General features: G+C 35.9%; 1 protein-coding gene and 2 pseudogenes across 4 annotated transcripts; 1 reads left to right on the forward strand and 2 right to left on the reverse strand.

Annotated features, from left to right (window-relative positions):
* Positions 1 to 46: 46 nt before the first annotated feature.
* Positions 47 to 6751, reverse strand: LOC147298016 (protein DETOXIFICATION 19-like; annotated as a pseudogene).
* Positions 6752 to 9619: 2868 nt separating this feature from the next.
* Positions 9620 to 13743, reverse strand: LOC147298017 (putative GPI-anchored protein At1g61900; annotated as a pseudogene). Its single transcript, XR_015124187.1, has 8 exons — positions 13563 to 13743; positions 13107 to 13240; positions 11960 to 12835; positions 11141 to 11386; positions 11018 to 11032; positions 10416 to 10556; positions 10225 to 10272; positions 9620 to 9813 (listed from the first exon to the last, which is right to left on the reverse strand). The product of XR_015124187.1 is annotated as a putative GPI-anchored protein At1g61900 (transcript).
* A 165-nt stretch (positions 13744 to 13908) lies between these two features.
* On the forward strand, positions 13909 to 17562 carry GCD1 (ribosomal protein L20). 3 transcript variants are annotated; one of them, XR_015123333.1, is made up of 5 exons: positions 13909 to 14066; positions 14495 to 15290; positions 15554 to 15743; positions 16621 to 16980; positions 17320 to 17562. XR_015123333.1 is itself a non-coding variant. In XM_086250521.1 (4 exons), exons 2-4 carry the CDS (start codon positions 14554 to 14556, stop codon positions 16837 to 16839), a joined length of 1146 nt encoding a protein of 381 aa, XP_086106647.1. In that variant the 5' UTR covers positions 13909 to 14066; positions 14495 to 14553; the 3' UTR covers positions 16840 to 17108. The 3 variants fall into 3 exon arrangements, 2 of the variants coding, with proteins under 2 accessions (XP_086106647.1, XP_086106658.1); XM_086250521.1 differs by lacking the exon at positions 17320 to 17562 and having other exon boundaries at positions 16621 to 17108; XM_086250532.1 differs by lacking the exons at positions 13909 to 14066; positions 17320 to 17562 and adding an exon at positions 14115 to 14214 and having other exon boundaries at positions 16621 to 17108.
* The last annotated feature ends 998 nt before the right edge of the window (positions 17563 to 18560 follow it).

The following is an 18560-nucleotide window of genomic DNA, read 5'->3' on the forward strand; positions in this document are numbered from 1 at the left end:
GCCAAGTGACCTATGTTGTTTAACTATTACTTTTGGCCAACATTATTTAGGCAAAAGTTGGGTTTTCTTCCTCTTGATTATGAGATAAATTCGACGGAGTCCATTTCTTGAGTACTGTAATCAACAAAAGTGTGATTGCTTGACAGGAGAGACCACAGATTATGCCAATCCACAAGCCCTGTATCAAAATACAGCACAAAATTGGAATTGAACTACTAAACAAAATAAATCAACACCCTAGCAGCTTTCTTCAAACTTAATCTATGCAGTTTTAGACTGACTCTGGACCACACATTCAAGCGAAAACAACATATCAAGGATGCAGATTCACAATTTGGTAAGAGAACATGGTCTTCGGTATATAAATCAACAATTATAAGGTTGTCTCACCTTGGCATATAGCTTGAACGTAAATCCAAGAAGAGCTGCAATTATCATACCGATCAAATAGAATGTGGCCAAATTTACATACACAGCCAAGTGCTGCCAACCACATCCTCTGGCCACACCTGGAAGACCCACAATCATTATCATGCGTACCAGGAAAGAAAACAAAGTTCAAATGGAAAATATTATTGTTTGATAGAACTAGTCCTACTAGAAAAAGTGGGTGATCACAACCTGAAAAGACACCTTGCACAGAATCAATAATTATTGAAATTGCAAGCAATGGTGTCATGGAAGCAAATTCCTGAATCAATACTGCATAATTTGCGCTGCTGTCAACGAAGAAGCCAGCCCACATATTGTGACCAAACATGAGAGCCAGGATAATTGCGAAAGAAAGAATCACAGAGAGCTTAAGAGTCACACCCATTGCGTTCTTAGCTCGGTCCGGATTACCTGCTCCCAATTCATTTGCCACTCTTGTACTGCCAGAGTATGAAATTTTTGGTTCAATGCATGCAATAGAATGTAGATATCCAAAAACAGTTGAAGGAACAGAACAACCAGGGATTTTTTATATTAATATACCAACCTGGCAGCAGAACTGAGGCCATATGTAACCATGTAACCAATTTCTTGTGTATTCACACTGAAGATACAATTAAACAAAGGCTGCTTGAGTCAGGAGGAAACAACAGGTTAGAGAAGAAAAACCTATGGAAAAATGTATTGAAGCTTACCACATTGCAAGTAGTGAAGTAGTTCTTGCTGCGTTTGGCATCAATCCTCCCATGAACACCAGAATCTCAAAAGCCCATTCCTCCAAGCTGAAAAGATTGTAAAAATAAATAAAAATGTGGGCTTTAAACATTAACTGGAAAGGTAAAAAGATATAATATTATGCTGTCAGACAATTTGGCATTGTACTGCTGCCAGACAAGTCTGACATCTTCATGTTGCCAAACAATCTAACATGTTATGTTGCAACCGTGTTATGATTTTCAATCTAGTAAGATAACATAACATCTCAGGTATCTAACAAGAGAACACTTACCATTCCATTGTTGCAGAGGGGAGGGCAAGTTTCAAGCCAGTGAGGACATAACTAAATGATTCTACTGAAAATCCTTCCCATGTTTGCTGAAAGTTCTTTGCACAGTTAACATTGTAGGACAACATAATAACAGATATCCATAGAGAAATCGAAGCTGCTAGTGGAGCTGCCTTGAAACCAAGAGCTGTCCAATGTACCAAGCCATATGTAATGCAAATATGAATAACAAAGGCGATCGCAGAGAAGACCATTGGCATGACATATACAGATTGCGTCCGAAAAAATCTCAAGATGTTTTGCAGGAAGCTATATGCGAATAATCCGGGAATCATTAATTTCAAGAAAAGAGCTGCAGATTTTGAAATTTGAGGGTCTTGATGGAGTAAAATAAGTATGGGCTCTGTATATAACCAGATTATGGATATGATGAAGCAGAACAGGAATGATATGATACAAGAAGCTTGTAGATAAATCCCCAACATTCTATACGACTTTGCACCAAACCCTTGCCCACAAAGTGTCTCAAGAGCTCCACTTAACCCAACCTAAACAAAAAACACAGTTGGAAAAGATATCGTACTATGTTGTCAGACTACTTGGTAAGAGAACATTTCCCAAGACATATATACACTTTAGAGGGACATAGAAATTACCAAGACTGCAAAACCGGTAACATTGGCCCATGAATTGGCGAGGGTTGCACCCGCCAACTGAATCTCACCATGTTGGCCGGCAAACATGACTGACACCAATGTGATCAAGGAAAAGAATACATTGGTGAGAATTGCTGGCAATGAAAAGAAGACCTGTTTTTTGGCCTCCTCAATGTCTAAAAGTTTCTCCCACCACCTTCTTCTCCTCGGCCACCTGCCTAGCTATAAAATGGGTGCATTAGTAATGTCTTCAAAATGAAACTTTTCGTGCATGTTTTGGTTTTAATATCCAGAATAGAAAACCAAACTTCATTCTCATGTTTCATTTTGTTAACATCCAACAGGAGAACTTAGGTTATTAAGTAGAGAGGCTCAATAGGTACATCGATATAGACTATAGTTATAGGAATCTTCTAAATGCATGCATCCAAGAATTTTATTAGTAGGACCATTTAGCATCAAAAATATTCTCCGATATTTCTAATTTTGTCCATATAGCAATACTCAATGTTACATTATGTGAGCCTAGTGTCCAACATATTTGGTTTTCGAGAAAATGCTCAAGAAGAAAAGGTAACAATAAACAAAATAATACCAAAGAAACGTTGAATCTCTCACCTTCTGCAATCATTTTCTCCGCAACCTAGAAGATCAATAATAAAGATGATACAAATTCACTAATAAAACAGCGGAGTTGCAAAGGAAAATTCAATAATAAAGATTGAACCAATGCATGGCACATGAGAGGTCTCAGAAAATTATACAGCACATGACAGGTCCCAGAAATTTATATGGCACATGAGAGGTCCAAGAAACTAAATGTGAGTTTGGTATCTTACTCACATTTGGCCCGTTTGGTATCTTACTCAATTTTTTTTTTTTTTCAAAAATTAAGATTTTTGTTTTTTAAATGTGAGTTTTCAAAATCAATTTTTAAAATTTGAAAACTTGTTTGGTATGAAATTTGAAAACAATTTTTAAATTTAAAAAATGATGATAAATAAGAAAGAAGGAAATGTAAAAAAAAAAAAAAAGATAAAAACAATGTTTTATCATTTTAAAAAAAGGCATGTTTTTTAATTTTTTTTCTAGAACCTGTTTTTGAAAATGGTCTACCTAACACATTTTCTTGACTAAAACTTGTTTTTTTGTTTTTGAGAGGTCCCAAAAACTTATAAATATATTGTCATGAATTAAGTAAAGAACTTCAACTATAGACTTTTGCTCTTTGATCAATTAAATTCAATCATAGACTTAAATTTGATCCCCCGTTACATATGAATTTGGTTCAACTATCCTCATAGTTTGGCAAAGTTTATAACTCAATAAGACTATGGGGCTACCTGTATTCTTTCTTCCTCCACGTCCAACACTTCCTTCCATGACCACTTGGTTCCTCCATGACCACCTGCCTCTAACAATGGTATAGTAGTTTTACTATCTGTTGATAACATCTCTTTGTTCTTTTTTATTTTCTAAGAAAAAGAAATTACAACACAAAGCCCTGAAAAGCAATCCAAACCCGCACAACCAAAAGTGAAAGCCGAAGCAGCAAACATGGGGAGAGAGTGGATCCAAAATCTTAACTAGCTAGAAGAATTTTGAGAGTGCCCGCCACAAAATTTGCTTCTCCGAGGATATGACCAAGTTGAATAGTTTCAAAGGAGGTGGCCAAATGATGAATATCTCTAATAATGATACAACCAGTAAGCAACTTGGAGTATTCTCCAAGGCATAGAGCAGAGCCCGAGAATACAATCAATGAGCAACATGGAGTCTCCTTCTATCGAAATTCTGATGTAACCCGCATGAAGAGCATTGAGAGGAGCATAGGATGCGTTCTGTTTTGGGAGCAGTGGGAGGCAATAGGCCGCTGTTGTGTGGTACATTCTTCGCCAGATGTCACAAAATAAAGCTAGTTGACCCCAGAAGTTCACATTTCATTTCTTTTTTTAAAATGTTGACTGCCATATTCGCTTAATTATCCATTTTTGGGTTTACTATGTATACTAGTTGATCCCACAATATTGAAATTTCATCTTCATGTAGGTTATTTTTCATTCTCCACCCACTGATCTTCTTTTTCTCTTTAGTGCCTACGAAATATGTACTTATATATTGTTTTGTGGTAGCTCACTAGCTCCTCTATTTTTTTTTTTTGGTAAATTACAATTTAATACTTCAACTTTACCTTGGATTTCAAGTTAGTACTTCAACTTCAAAAAGTTACAATTTTATGCCTCAACTTTCATTTTATTTCAAGTTAATACCTCCGTTAGTCTTACCGTCAAAAAGGCCGTTATTTGATAACGTGGCACACCACTAAAAAGCTTTATTTCCATTTAGTACCTCAACTTTATTATATTATTTTTTATTAATCTCATCATTTCCTTAACGATTTCGGCAGTGGGTATTTGATTAATCAATCATTTCTTTAAGGAGATGTCGGCAACGCAACTTGGGACTTGTCTAGTTTGATTAATCATTTTTTATTAATTTTTTCTTAAAATTAACCATTCCATTTCCTTGAGAAGAATTCAACAATGGACGTTAATTGATGTTTTTGGATTGATTACTCAATCCTTTGGCAAGATTCCTACGAATCTTGGACTTTGGTTTTGTTAGTTTTTATTAGAATTATAGTTTTTAACTAGATTTATTTGTTTGTTGGTTTATCATTTGCTAAGAGCTTGTTTGGCAATTCCTTCGCCCATGGTGGTGGTGAGGTGGTATAGTGTACGTATAGGATGCACGGAATCTAGGTGGGTGGAACTGTGTATTTGTTTTGTGTTATTTCCAATTATTTGCATGTGTGCTAGAATTTGGTGTAATTCTAGAATTGGAATCTTGTTAGTGGATTGATGATGATTTTGGAGCATCAGGATTAATTGGTTTATCCTAGAATGATATTGAGATTAATTATATTATTGAGAACTATTTTTACTAAGGTTAACAGTTGATTAGGCATTTGATTTGCCAGCCGAATTGATTTGTTGGGATTGTTGTAATTTGAGGATATAACTTGGTGGGCCAGGTGAGTCGGACACAAGGTATTGAACCGGGTAGTTCGAGGTACCAAGGATGATTGTATGTGGCAGTGAGCTCCAAATGTGCACTCAATGATTGTCTGTGGCAAATAGCCCATTTTGTACAATCGGTGAATGTGTGCATGGTAGTTAGCCCAAGTTGTATAATCAGAAATGGTTATCCTCACTACCAATGCAGTATATATGATTTACCCAGGTAAGGTAGTGATTGGCCAAAGTGGATCGGTCATGGTACGTATTGTTAATTGTGGTGATTAGTGCTTTGTTAAGCACAAGTACGCTTTAGTAAGCGTGAATGTTGGAGATGATTTTTATCAGCATAGTTGTTACTAGCTGAGCTGGCTGAGTTGGATTGGTTAGTGGTTGGTACTTTGTTAAGTACAAGTACGTTTTGGAGATACGTGATTTGTGTGTTTGTTATGAGTGTGAGTCGGTTTTACCCATACGAGCTTGCGAAAGCTTATCGGGCTTGTTCTTTAACCCGGTGTACTATTCAATGGTGCAGCGATTCGTTTTGCAGGTTAAGTAAGATTGATGAAGCATTGTGGAGGAGATGAAGCAATTGGTAATCCAGAATTGGTTTTTTTTTTTAATTTTAGAAAGAGTGATTTGTATTTACTTTAGCTCATTAATATTCGAAACAGTTGTACAAGATTACTATTTATTTATATAATCTTGGGAGTTGGTTTGAAATCAAAGTATTTGATTTACTTATTATGCTGTGTAATTTTTTATTCTGATCCAACTAGGTATTTTGTTTTTAAACTCAGCCTTACATTGATTGTTTGGTTTTAGATGTGAGTTGTCGAGCTTAATAATTTCATCTAAGACTGAATGGTCAGTGTAGCGTTGTGGTGTACCGAATCTTTCAACATGAGGATTTAGGGCGTCACATGCGCATTAAGAAGCTAGCTAGTGTAAATTAAGGATTCAATAGGCTAGCGTAAATTAAGGATTCGATATAAGTGTTTTTTTTTTCACCTCCTCTTTGGCTTGTATATAGGTGTATGATAATGTTTCACTTTTTTTCTTTGTATAACTGAATGTATGTGAAAAATGAAAGTATTTTCATTTAGGAAAGGGAGATTCGAACTTGGGACCTCCCCATCCTTGGCCACTAGACTAACGGCTAATTGGATATTATATGCATACTTAGTGACTAGGATTCTAAGGGAAAGTATCTTTTTTTTTTTTTTCAGTAAATTAGTGAAGAGTTTCTATTTTTTGGTACAACTATACTTATTGTTTGCCTTCCTTATCAGTGGGACTAGCTCTACGTGATGAGGGAGGGTTGATTCGTTGTCCTTCCTTATCCCTCCTCGTCCAGTCAAACCTACAGCTGTCTTTCTTCTCTTTACGATGTCCTATCCTATGTGACTGTGCGTGCATCAATATTCTGCTACCTAAGATATATATATTTTGGATTCCATGTTCATCAACCAAACAAGAAAAACATAAATACCTGTTTCTTTGCCTCCTCCATGTCCAACACTACTTCCTTCCACGACCACCTGTTTCTCTTTGTTCCTTCTTGTCCATGACTACCTGCCTCTAACAATGGTGTAGTTATAATTCTATCTGGAACCTGCAGTGTTTGCTAAGATCTCCATCTTCCTTGTTACTTTCTTCGATCTTCTATATATGGGATTCGTTTTCTTTTTTAGCTTTGAAATCCTCCGGTCCCCTAGCTACTTCACACGCAAATATGTGCACATACACATTGTTTAGACCAAAAGTTTGTGATCACTAAAAGGAGAGGCAGTAGGCAATATGGTGACCCATATGTTGAATTCGATCTGATTTAACATATGAGCTATTCGATACTACTCCATCTGCTGCTGAAATTAAGAATAATGACAGGCCATTGATCTCTCCTGCTGCAATATTCCAGAACATGTCAAGCCGGCCTTTGATATCTCCTCAAATGACAGCTAGATCCACAAATCATTCATCTTGATTAGTGCAAACTGTTTTAATTCTAGGGATTCCTTAAATCTTGCCCTTTTGTAAAGCCATTAATTGTCTGAATATTTTCCTACACAAAGTGTAACGTGTATATATATATAGCTATATATCATCTAATGAAAGTCATTCAAGTCAAGCTCTTTAGTTTCTATATCAGTCACCATATGTATTGGTCATGGGCCACCATATGTATTGCATTCTGATGTAGCTTAATTATGGGCCGGCCACCATATTTTTGTACGTTCTATGTATAAACCATATTTAGTATTAGATGGATATGATATTGTATCACAAACGCAAATATAGAAATTTAGCTATCAAGGCCAATATCTCACAACAATAATAAGCATGTAGCCTAGTTAGTCAAAAACTTAATGGCATGTTTACTAATCCATAATCGGATTAGGAGGAATTGAATTGATGAAGAATTGGATTGAGGAGGAATTGAATTCTCATTGAAGCTGTTTACTAAACTATCTAGAATCAGAGTATGAATGATATTATGTGGGCATTTGATTACTAAAATGCCCTTGTTCTAAATAAATTATTTTATATGCTAGTTAATAATGTGAGGGTATAATTAGAAATATATAAGGAATTGGATTCCTCCAAAATAAGGAGTTGAATTCCTAATTTCATGTGGGCCTCACTTATATTTGTATTACCATATGGTTAGTAAATAAATGAGTAATCCGTAATCGAAATCCAATTCCTTATTTTGATTCCGATTGCGGATTAGTAAACATGTCATAAAATAATTCAATAATGGGACTATTCCAGCTTTAGTTTTGTGAAGGGACCACCTCCTACCAATATGTACTTGTGGTTTTGTCATACAAAAAACAATGTACATTGTTTTGTACCAAAAGATATATCAACTTCTCTCAGTTAAGATGAGGCTGATGAGCCGTGATCAATAGAAAACTCCCACCACTCAGGTCCCTTCCATTGAGGTATATTTTATAATTTATGGAACTCACTCTGTATTGTAATTTGATGATCGAAGCTGTCGAATTTCTAAGTCTCTATACAATAATTATCCTTGTAAAAAATTAGGCAAATTGAAAACCATTAAGATATCTAATTTTGATAGAATAAATAGACGAATATATGAATTAAGTTAACACTTGAAATGATGACCTTTTAATCAAATGGTTAAACGATTTCTAATTTGTCTAATTTTTTGTAAGGATAATCCTTGTATAGAGACTTAGAAAATGAACGGTTTCGATTATCGAATTACAATGCGAAGTAGGTCCCACAAGTCATATCTCATCATGTTTAAAATAAAATATACCTCAATAGAAGATGCCTCATATATATGCGGATTTGGATCCTCTATTATAGTATAAACGATTCTGGTTATGAGTCTATATTGTAAAACACGACGATTAAATGATTAGTTTATATATAGTTAAATGATTAGATAATTTCCAATTTAGTTGATTTATTGCGAAAATATCTTTGAAATGGCACCTACAAAATGGACGGTTCGAATTATAAATTGACATCATGTCATTAACCTAAAAAGATGGTTAACGTGGTATTAATTTACTAACCAATTGGCATTTGAGCGCTTCTTAATTATAAGGATTGCTCTAATCTACTTATGTGCTGAGCCAATAGTACTTAACTATTTACTACATCGATCCTCAAGCTGCAAGCATCTTGAGATTTCTTTTGTCATGGTTATATGCCATTGTTTCTTTCAGCGATCCTGATTGCTATTCATATTGGAATCCCATATAGAGGAGCTCCATTAGCAGCTTCGATTCACTTTTTCTGTGTCCTTATCCATATCTATCCATTAATGTACCAAACTGTATGTAATTCTAATATGGATAACCATGGGGATCACTGAAATGACCCACGGCAATACGGCATGACAACATACTGTGTCTACAGAAATCATAAGATGTTATCCAGGAAGCCATACACAAACAATCCCGGAATCCAAAATTTCACAAAAAGAGCAGCAGATTTGGAAATTTGAGGATCTTGATGGAGTAAAACAAGTATTATGAGTTATGTATAGAAACAGAATATAGCTATGTGAAAGAGAATAAGAAAGATTGGTAGGTAGGCTACGTACAAAGGGTGCATAGCGGCGCGTGGATGCTAGCTGCTGCAGTTGGTTAGCTGGCCAGTGGCTGGAGGCTTGCTGTTGGCCTGAATGAAGGAAGAACTCCTCTTGCTGTTGGCTTTCAATAAAGGAATTGAATCCCTCTTTCTGTAGTATGTTAATTTTTGTTATTTTCTAGAGATCTTTGGGCATTACCAGTAACACATTTGAGTATGAAATAAAGAGCTCCTTTGAGTAGTTGAATGACATGTACACCAACCCCTTAACTACCTATTATTATAGTTGTCAAATTCCTGATCCTCCTTAAACCAATATTCTTTTAGATGTGGTTGAAGAACATGTATTCCAACCTCTTCACTATTTATTATTTAGTTATTAAATTCCTGATCCGGATGCTTAGCTGCCTAAACCAATATTTGTAGAAGAGAGAGAGAGAGAGAGGGAGAGAGAACTGCTATACATGGAGGTTACCTCAAAATATACAAGAAAAATCCACACAACAACAAATTCCAAAGCCCCTAATTCAAGCCAGTTCAATCCTCAGCTATCTCTTCAGTACAATAAAGTACCAAAAACAAAATGAAAAAATGGGTACCATAAATTCCAGCTCACCACCGCGACAGCCTGCATCCAATACATTGTTTTAAAATGTTAAGACATTTCCTCTCAGGGACAAAAGGTTTTAAAATTGCAAAGAAAAAAAGCACAGGATACTAATGCCAGCTTGAACACTTTGTTGAACTGAAATATAACATTTAAGAGGAACCAACATAAATCTGAATACTAGTACGTTAAACACCTATAACTGATTTCATTTTCACAAAACAAAAGGCTTCTTCCCTGCTTTTGTAAATAGACACACTTTTTCTCATTGCATTAACTTTGGTAAACAGACCCACTTTCATTTGTTTTTCTTTTTGAAATGTCATTATATTTGTCTATTTTACTTTATAACTTTGTTAAGCACATTACAACCAATGAAATGGAAGAAATTCACAAGAGCCAGATGTTGCACATCAATGCAATGACACACACCAGGATTTTTAAAAGTCTCTGATGTTGGTAGTGCAGGCAATGACATCTCTGCAAAACACAGTAGTAGCAATGAGTACATGGACTTCATATAAAAAGACAATATGCTATTTATAGGATCTCAGTATTATTTGTCATATAGTAGATATATGAAGGGAAAGAGAAACAAAAATTATTCTTATCCAATCAGTTACCAGGCGCACAAAGGGACATCGATGAAATTGAGGATGACGAAGGCCAAGGTGCTGCGATGTTGTCACTCAAATCACATGTAAAGCTGAAGCCTGTTGAATTGTCAAATATCACATCTGCAGGCAAGCTTCGAAGTAGACACCCTGCATTTGAGCAAAAACAAAGATTATCAATTTTTCTGAATAATGAGACCAACTTCACACTCAAGGAAATTACTTCCTTCGCTGTCAAGTACATACAAGGGAACATGAAAGCCAACCTCACACTCTAGAACACCTTACATTTAGGATACATACATTAACTGCCTGAACTAATTGATATCCATTTAACGTTACACTATTTGGCATTACAACCAGCATTATCATAAAGCATCCACAATGCAGCCCATAGAAAATGCCCAGACCATCTTTTGGTCAACATGAAGCATGCCAATTCCCAGACACAGTGCCCTCAGCACCAGGTATTCTGATATTTCTTGGAACATAACTACTGGAAAGAATAAAACTATTCCCAATGCTAAAGCACAACATTGGATATCAAGCCATTGAAAATGAACATAATCAATAAATAAAGGAATCAGGAAAAAAATTTGAAAATAGCATACCTTGTTGTCCATATGCTGCTCCAGTGCCCACAGGGATCCAGAAAAAAAAAAAAAAGTATCAGATCAGATATAATAAAGGAAAAGAGGTGGAAAATTTAAGGAATGACATGGCAGGAAAAGTACCTTGAATGCTAAAGTCTTTCAAATCAACATCACAAAGCTCATAAATATTCGCCATTACCCCGCCTTTCCTCAACATGGATCCAAACACGGTAGCACAGATTATAGCCTGTTTATTTGTAATTAACATTTGCTTTTGTATTCCCGCAATGTAAGTGTTTAATGAGCTACAGCAGGAAGGACTGGGGGCAGCAACATTGCGACATGCTTTAATTACTTCCGAAGGCTGCTTAAAATCCAAAGGACAAACTGCACAAGCAAGAATCATTTTCATGAGAGAGATGGTATGGTACAAAAAAAGTCCAAGAATACAAGTAAAACGTAACCATCACACTGCTACAAATCAAATAAAATGTTTACTAAAAAGTTCAAGAAAGCTAAATCTCAAACTTAAAAAATTCCAGAGCAAAAGTGGTAAATAACTGAAAATTTAATCATTTTTCTGTTTGCAAAGCGAGGGCACCTTAATTTCTTTTTTCTCAAGAATGGATTCACTTAACTTCTCTTTTGGCTCTTAAAATTTCAAATTTCAATTTTTTCTATTCCTCATTTCTTCATTCCACACCACCAAATATTTGGGGACCAGGGGTAAATCACTACTAAAATGACTGAAACTGATGGTGCAATGATAAGAGCTAGGGAAATGAAAAATAATACTATCTAAAAGTTATTGCATGTTGCCTACACTTTGATACCATCATATCCAAATTGCACCCTCATAGTGCTTGAAAACAATAGGCAAGAAGAAAAACTTAACAAGAAAATTAGATGCTCAAGCCATAGTTCCTAAACTCTAAAATAAATTGGTCTTAAACCCTGTACCTTTGTTAACTTTGCAGGCAGACAATATTCGAAATGCAGTATTTGCAGCATCTGATGAGAGTTTCCTTGAAAGATACGTAAAAACCACTCCTTTACAATCACTTAGTGTACCAGTATAATTAAGCCCACCCACGAGATTTTTATTCTCATTCATCATCAATTGTCTTCCTGAGATCTTAAGTGCAGCATCCATGATTGCAAGCTTGCAAATTGGTCTGCAGCACTCTTTAAGAGGATCAACAGTTGTGCAGGCCTCCAGTAATCTACTTGTATTTACTGTTTTTTCAAAGGTATTAATATCCTTCACTGGACAGGACCCACCCGTAAGATTTGATGAGCTTATGGAGCAAAGTGTATCTATTGTACTGTTCGCACCCCTGCTGGCTAAGATACTGATGATATCTGTAAAACAATGATTTGCGACCGAATTTTGCAAAACCAACTTATCAGAGTTGAACCTGTAGAGGCCCTGGAAGATGCGGATCAAGCTACTAAACTGTGGACAACATATTACATTTCCCACAAGTGCAGCCAAAGGTTGAGAACAATCGGATGCTGTTTTGTCCATTACACTTGATATAGCAGAGAAATTTACAGGACATTTCCCAGTTAAAACAGGCTCATATCTTGTCGGAAAAGTAGGGTACATTGGTGGCAAAGATTCATATGCAGGATTTGGGTAATGTGGAATAACAGCCGGTGATATATCTATGGGATCAAAGAGCCCAGTAGTAGGCGGACTAGCTAGCTCTGGCATGGAAGAAACGTGACTCGGCTCAAACAGTGTCTGAAATGCCACAGCATCTTGAAAATTGGACAACCAGATTAAGAGTAACAATAATTGACAGCACAAAGAACCTGGAAGCATATATAAGCCTGTATTCAGAAAGAAGTAGCAAGGGCATATCACTACTTGCCTGAAAATTAACTACACAACCCATTTATTTCAAGTTTAAAAGAAAAAAAGATACTAAGAGAATCAATTTAAGGGATATTTAACTGATACCTATCTTATGGTCATAACAGCACTACACTATTGAATGAGACCATAATATATCACCACATATTAAGTAATTATATTAATCAAAAAACCAAAATCATGCTTTAAGAAGCACTGAAATTTCCCATCTTTTAAATACAAAATTACCTTTAAGATGGTTACCAGTCTGAAAACAGTCCATAACTCCCCAAGCCCTCGGGTAACATTGACATTTACATAAGTAAATGGTACAGTAGTTGGTGAAACGCCCAAGAATAGCTCACTTCAATGTAGCTCAATACCTATGCCATCTTCAAACATCAAACCAAATACCATGTAGAAATACCCAAATTTTCATTTCTCAGCAAAGAAAGCCGATGATTAATCATAAAATGGAAATTTATTTCAAAAAGAGATACAACAAAATGTAGCTCAAAAGGAACAAAATTCAGAAACAAATTTAACATTCACATTTTTATCATATAAAAAATAAATAAAGGGAAAGAAATGCAACTCAACTAGCACCAAAAAGTTGCATCTTTTTCCTTGTATTTTCTCACACTTTCTCAGCCACCATGCTGCTGATAATTATAGATAGTCAAGCAAAAACAAACAGAAAGGTACCTGAAGATGTTGAAGCACGCATGTTTTGCGGGTTGATCGAGTGGGAAAACGGGTCAATTTGGAGACCCGAAATCCGAGCTGAGCTGAAATGGTGGAGGTGGACTGGTCTCTCGGACTGTGTCTTTTAGCTACTGCTTTCAGGGTGGATAAAGTGGACGACAGCAGTCTAACTTTACTTTTTCGGCTCTACTCGTTTGACCCCGGTCCGGGTTGTTACGCGGGTTAAATTCGATCCGGATCGTTTAGTTCAAGGCCCATCATTGAAAACGGTGCCTTTTAAGAACAGTTAAACGGCGCGTTTTATGATTCGTAGCTCGTGAGGGTTTGGGGTTTATATCTGAATATCTGATTATACTTTATAGCATCTCACACACTCTCTCTCTGAAATCAAATCCCATTCGTTCAATGGACCATGAATGATTTCATTTTGATTTGGGTTTGGCTTCAATGAATTGATTCCTACAAGCTCCAGCAAGAGACTCTGTATATATAACTCTATTCAAGGTATTCTTTTTTTCTCTTCTGACCATTTTACTATACAGACGCGTATACATATGTTATTATGTATTTCGATTTCTTTGTGTTTGGTTGCTGAGAAAATGTTAATACAGAAAAGTTTATGAATTTCTCATTTCACACATTTGTGTAAGTGGTATGTGTTTTTGTGCTTGTAGATATAGATGTACGTGCTTTCTATGTCGGATGAACTGCGGTTCAATTTATATGTGTATGTGTGTTTGCTCTTGTTTGGTCTTGGGAAAATGGAACTATTGGTTGCGACTCATATGAACGTAAATTCAATTTAATTTCTTTAACAGAGTTGGGATTTGGGTTTTTTTTTTCTCTTTCAATGTATATGTTGAAGTTGATTGATTAAGGAATTACTTTAGTGTATTATGGATGATGCTTAATAGGTTTGTTTATGGTTTTAGGGTATTTTGAACCTGTGGTATAGCAAAGTAGGTCACTTCCTGGGCAAAATACTGGAGCTATGCAGCATCTGCACCGTGTTATATCCCGTCTTTCGTCAACTTCGCTTGGCACAAGCACGAGTACAGCAAAGTTTCTGAGAGAGAAAAGGAAACCCACTTTGGGAAACAAGGATGTGCTCTCGTTGAAGAGTGGTATTGAAGCTTGTCAGTTTATCACCTCCCAATTTTTTTCTTTCAGATCTGGAGGTGATGGTGAAGATGATGGTAAAGATGAGTGGGATAAACCCCCGGCTGGAACATTTAGCAATGATGGATCAGATGATTTGGGGTGGGATACTTTATCCTCATGGTCGACAGGATTGACCAAGGAGCATTTTGATGGGCAGGTGGCAGGCCGACGGACAAGTGGAGATGAGACACCTCAATCTTCAGTTATCTCTGGTTTGCAAGAGATTGAGGATAGAATAAAGGAATTGGAGGCAGAGAATCGGAAAAGTACGGTATTTGTAGATGGATGGGGAGATAGATTGAGAGAGATAGGTGTGCTGATGAAGCAAGTGCGCGAGCCTGGTGCAAGAGGGTCTTATCTCAAGGACTCAGAGAAGGCTGAGATGTACCAAAAGCACAAGGAAAACCCTGAGGTTTACACTGTTGAGCAGCTGGCTAAAGATTATAGGATTATGAGGCAGAGAGTGCATGCCATTCTTTGGCTGAAGGAGCTTGAAGAGGAAGAGGAGAAAAAGCTTGGTCGTCCTTTAGATGATTCTGTTGAGCTCCTGCTTGACACCTGTCCTGAGTAAGATATCAATTTGGTAGCATTACTCATTTAATTATATGAAAGGTTTCTGTAGTTGCAATGACCTTTGTAAATGATATCAATCATTCTATGCATACTTCATGCCTTCATGTTGATAGTATGCTTTCCTGATGTGTTAATTACAGTTGCAATGATCTTTGTAAATGATATCAGTTCTGTTTTCTATATTGGCTTAGTGGTGCGTGGCTGATTTAATCACCGAATTGTATTTCTCATAGTGCCCAACTTCTTTTCTCTTTCAGATTTTTCAATTCTCATGACCGTGAATTCCATGTTGCATCCCTTTCTTACAAACCTGACTTCAAGGTTATGCCAGAGGGTTGGGACGGTACCACCAGAGATTTGGACGAAGTACACTATGAGATCTCCAAGAAGGAAGATGAAATGCTTTATCAAGAATTTGTTCAGAGGATGAACTTCAACAAAAAGAAAGTAAGTTCCAGAATCCTGACTTTGCTATGAGAAAAGAAAGAGAAATCAAACATTTTTAGAAAACAAAAAAAGTGTAGTTCTGTGTTACAAAGGTTTTACTGTTACTTCTACTCATTATTATTAGCTTTTCTTGCTCTCTGTTCATATATCATCTTCAAGGATGAATCCTTGAAAATTATATTCTATTGTTGCCACCCTGCTTTTTTCTTTACCAAAGTGGCCTCTTCTAGGACCTCTACACAAATATTGAATGCAATTTACACTGCAGAAGAAAAACTGTTAGGCTATCCTTAAGTGGGTTTCTATATATTAGGTGAAAGATTAGGCGAGTCCTAATGGGTGATGTGAGATGACAGATTAGATGACTGGAGTTAAGTGCCATATTCAATTGGGTGTTTGCAGCTTTTGAATGTTTTCCCTATAGATTTGTCTGTGGTTCCGCTTTCTGATTCTTAGGATTTGAAATTTATTGGGTGGGATATTAGCTATCTGGTGATTATGGAGTGATTGATGGGGCAACAAGATGGTGTTTTTCCTAAAAGAAAAGGTTGAAAAAGATGGCAAGTAGTAAGGAGCATGGGAATTTTTTTTTTACTCGGGTTCCATCGACTCGCCAAAGGAAGAGGCTTACTGCTTGTCCTTCCATGCTCCAACGATTTAAAGGGAGAAGCACTTCCATTGAAAAATAAAAGACAGTTTCGTTTTCATTGAAGAATGATGATGACCAAGGTTTTGCATAGTGACTCAGCTTGTTCCTTTGTCTATGTTTTGCCATTGGGCTACAGATTGACTATTCAGTTGTGTATTGAATTCCACTCATATTTTCTGTTAATGCTTTTTCTTTATCCCTTTAAATGATGGTTTCACTTGTGTGCAGATGAAGGGGGAGGTTTTTCACCACAAGTACAGTCGCCGTCGTTCTTCAGACGGGTGGAATTTTACAGTGGAGAAACTGGGACCCAGAGGAAAGCGTGGAGGTGGTGGCGGCTGGAAGTTTGTCAGCCAGCCGGATGGTTCCAGCCGACCACTGAATGAAATGGAGAAATTGTATGTGAAGCGAGAAACACCCCGCCGCCGACGCAAGATCCTTCCATGATGACCAAATCTTTTGCTTTTGAGTTAATTTTGGTATTTATTGAGAACAATTGTATTTCCATATTTTTGTGTTGTATGCTTAGGTGGTGCCCTGGTGATAACATCATCATCATTTCCACCATTGCTCATCATGTACTTTTCTGTAAGCACCATTTTTGGCATTGTTTCTTTTGCTTAGAATTATGCTTCAGCTAACGGCCTTCACCAACCTTTTTTCATTCCCAGTACAACTCATTCACTAATAATAACCACGGAACGATATTATGCTTAGATTGCATTTTTTTTAATTAGTATCCATTAATGAGATGTTTGTCCAAAAAGAATAATTAACTGAGATTGATGGGTGATCACTTTTATTGTGACTTTATCAACTCCTCTCTGTCACTTTTTTTTTTTTTGTTTATTTTTTCCTTTTTAGGGTGTGGAGTGTGGAGTGGAGTTTCAATCACGAGTCCGTGACATGTAAAACGCTTTCTTGTAGGTCAAGAACTCAAGATAAAGCTGGGAGCAGGTGATTTATCTGAAATTCGAAAGCTATACCCAGATCAAGATTTAGCTGGCTAACATAGACCAGCAGGACAAATGCTCTGTGACGTTTGTTATCAGTTATCACTATTGGTGCACAGTAATATTATTGTTATCATTATTTTTTCTTTTGCATTCGTCTGTATTTAAAATTAATATCTACAGCTCCATCCCAACCATTAAAAGTTAAAACAATATATGGTAATGTTTTTCCGTCGACGTGAGTAGTGAATATTTTTGTATAAATATATATCAATAATGTTAGGAATTTTAAATTTATATTCCAAATATACATGTTAATATTTTATTTGTTATAAAATTAATAATCATTTAGGTGGGTCATATATAAATCAATAAAGTACTGACACATCATTTAAGATCCAAAATTAGAATACAAATTTATAATCTCTAGCACTATTCAATATATATATATATATACAAGAATGCTCCAAAACTAACTAATTAGTAAGTTAATATGAAGCTAACTACCCTGTTGGGCCCACCACATAATGTAATCTCAAAATTCGAACCGTCTATTTTTTAGGCTCTACTTCAAAGATCATCCTTGTGAAAAATCTCCAAAATCAAAAGTCATTTAGTCATTCAATTATCATTACAATCATTTCATGTTTTATTGAAAAACTTGTGTTCATCCATTTACATGAGCACAATTAGCTTACTAATAGTTGATTAAACGATTTCCGATTTTGTTACTTTTTCTAAGGATGATCTTTGAATGAGAGCCTAAAAAATAAACGGTTCAGATCATGAAATTACATTGTGTACTTGTGTAGTAGACTCAAAATGATAGTTAGCGTTATATTATCTTTATTAACTGGTTAGTTCTAGAGTATTCCTCTATATATATATATACACACATATATTTAAGAAGAGTTTCTTCGGAGTAGCGTTTGTATGCCTGGATAGATTGAATGGTTCAAAATTTATATTCTACATGTTAAAAAAAAAAAAAAAGGGGGTGAATTCATTGAATCCAAAAGTTATATACTTGTCTACATCACATGTGTCGTATACTCGTATGTTAAATTTTTTTATATTTAAATAGGTAATGAATATTCGTATGATACAACTATCAAAATCATGAGCATTGCCTAAGTTGTCTAACTTTTTTATTCTTTTGGTGACTGTTGTTGTTTTAGTAAAAAGAATGTAATGTTGGTTAAATTTCAATTTTAT

This window comes from Dryas octopetala, chromosome 1 (genome assembly GCF_963921425.1).
Source record: "Dryas octopetala chromosome 1, drDryOcto1.1, whole genome shotgun sequence".
Classification (NCBI taxonomy): domain Eukaryota; kingdom Viridiplantae; phylum Streptophyta; class Magnoliopsida; order Rosales; family Rosaceae; genus Dryas; species Dryas octopetala.

Bases quoted from the DNA above. Each gene is read 5' to 3' on its own strand.
- GCD1 (XM_086250521.1), top strand. From the start codon at position 14,554: ATGCAGCATCTGCACCGTGTTATATCCCGTCTTTCGTCAACTTCGCTT. The intron at 15,291-15,553 runs GTAAGATATCAA...TTTCTCTTTCAG, and splicing joins CTGCTTGACACCTGTCCTGA to ATTTTTCAATTCTCATGACC. The intron at 15,744-16,620 runs GTAAGTTCCAGA...ACTTGTGTGCAG, and splicing joins TGAACTTCAACAAAAAGAAA to ATGAAGGGGGAGGTTTTTCA.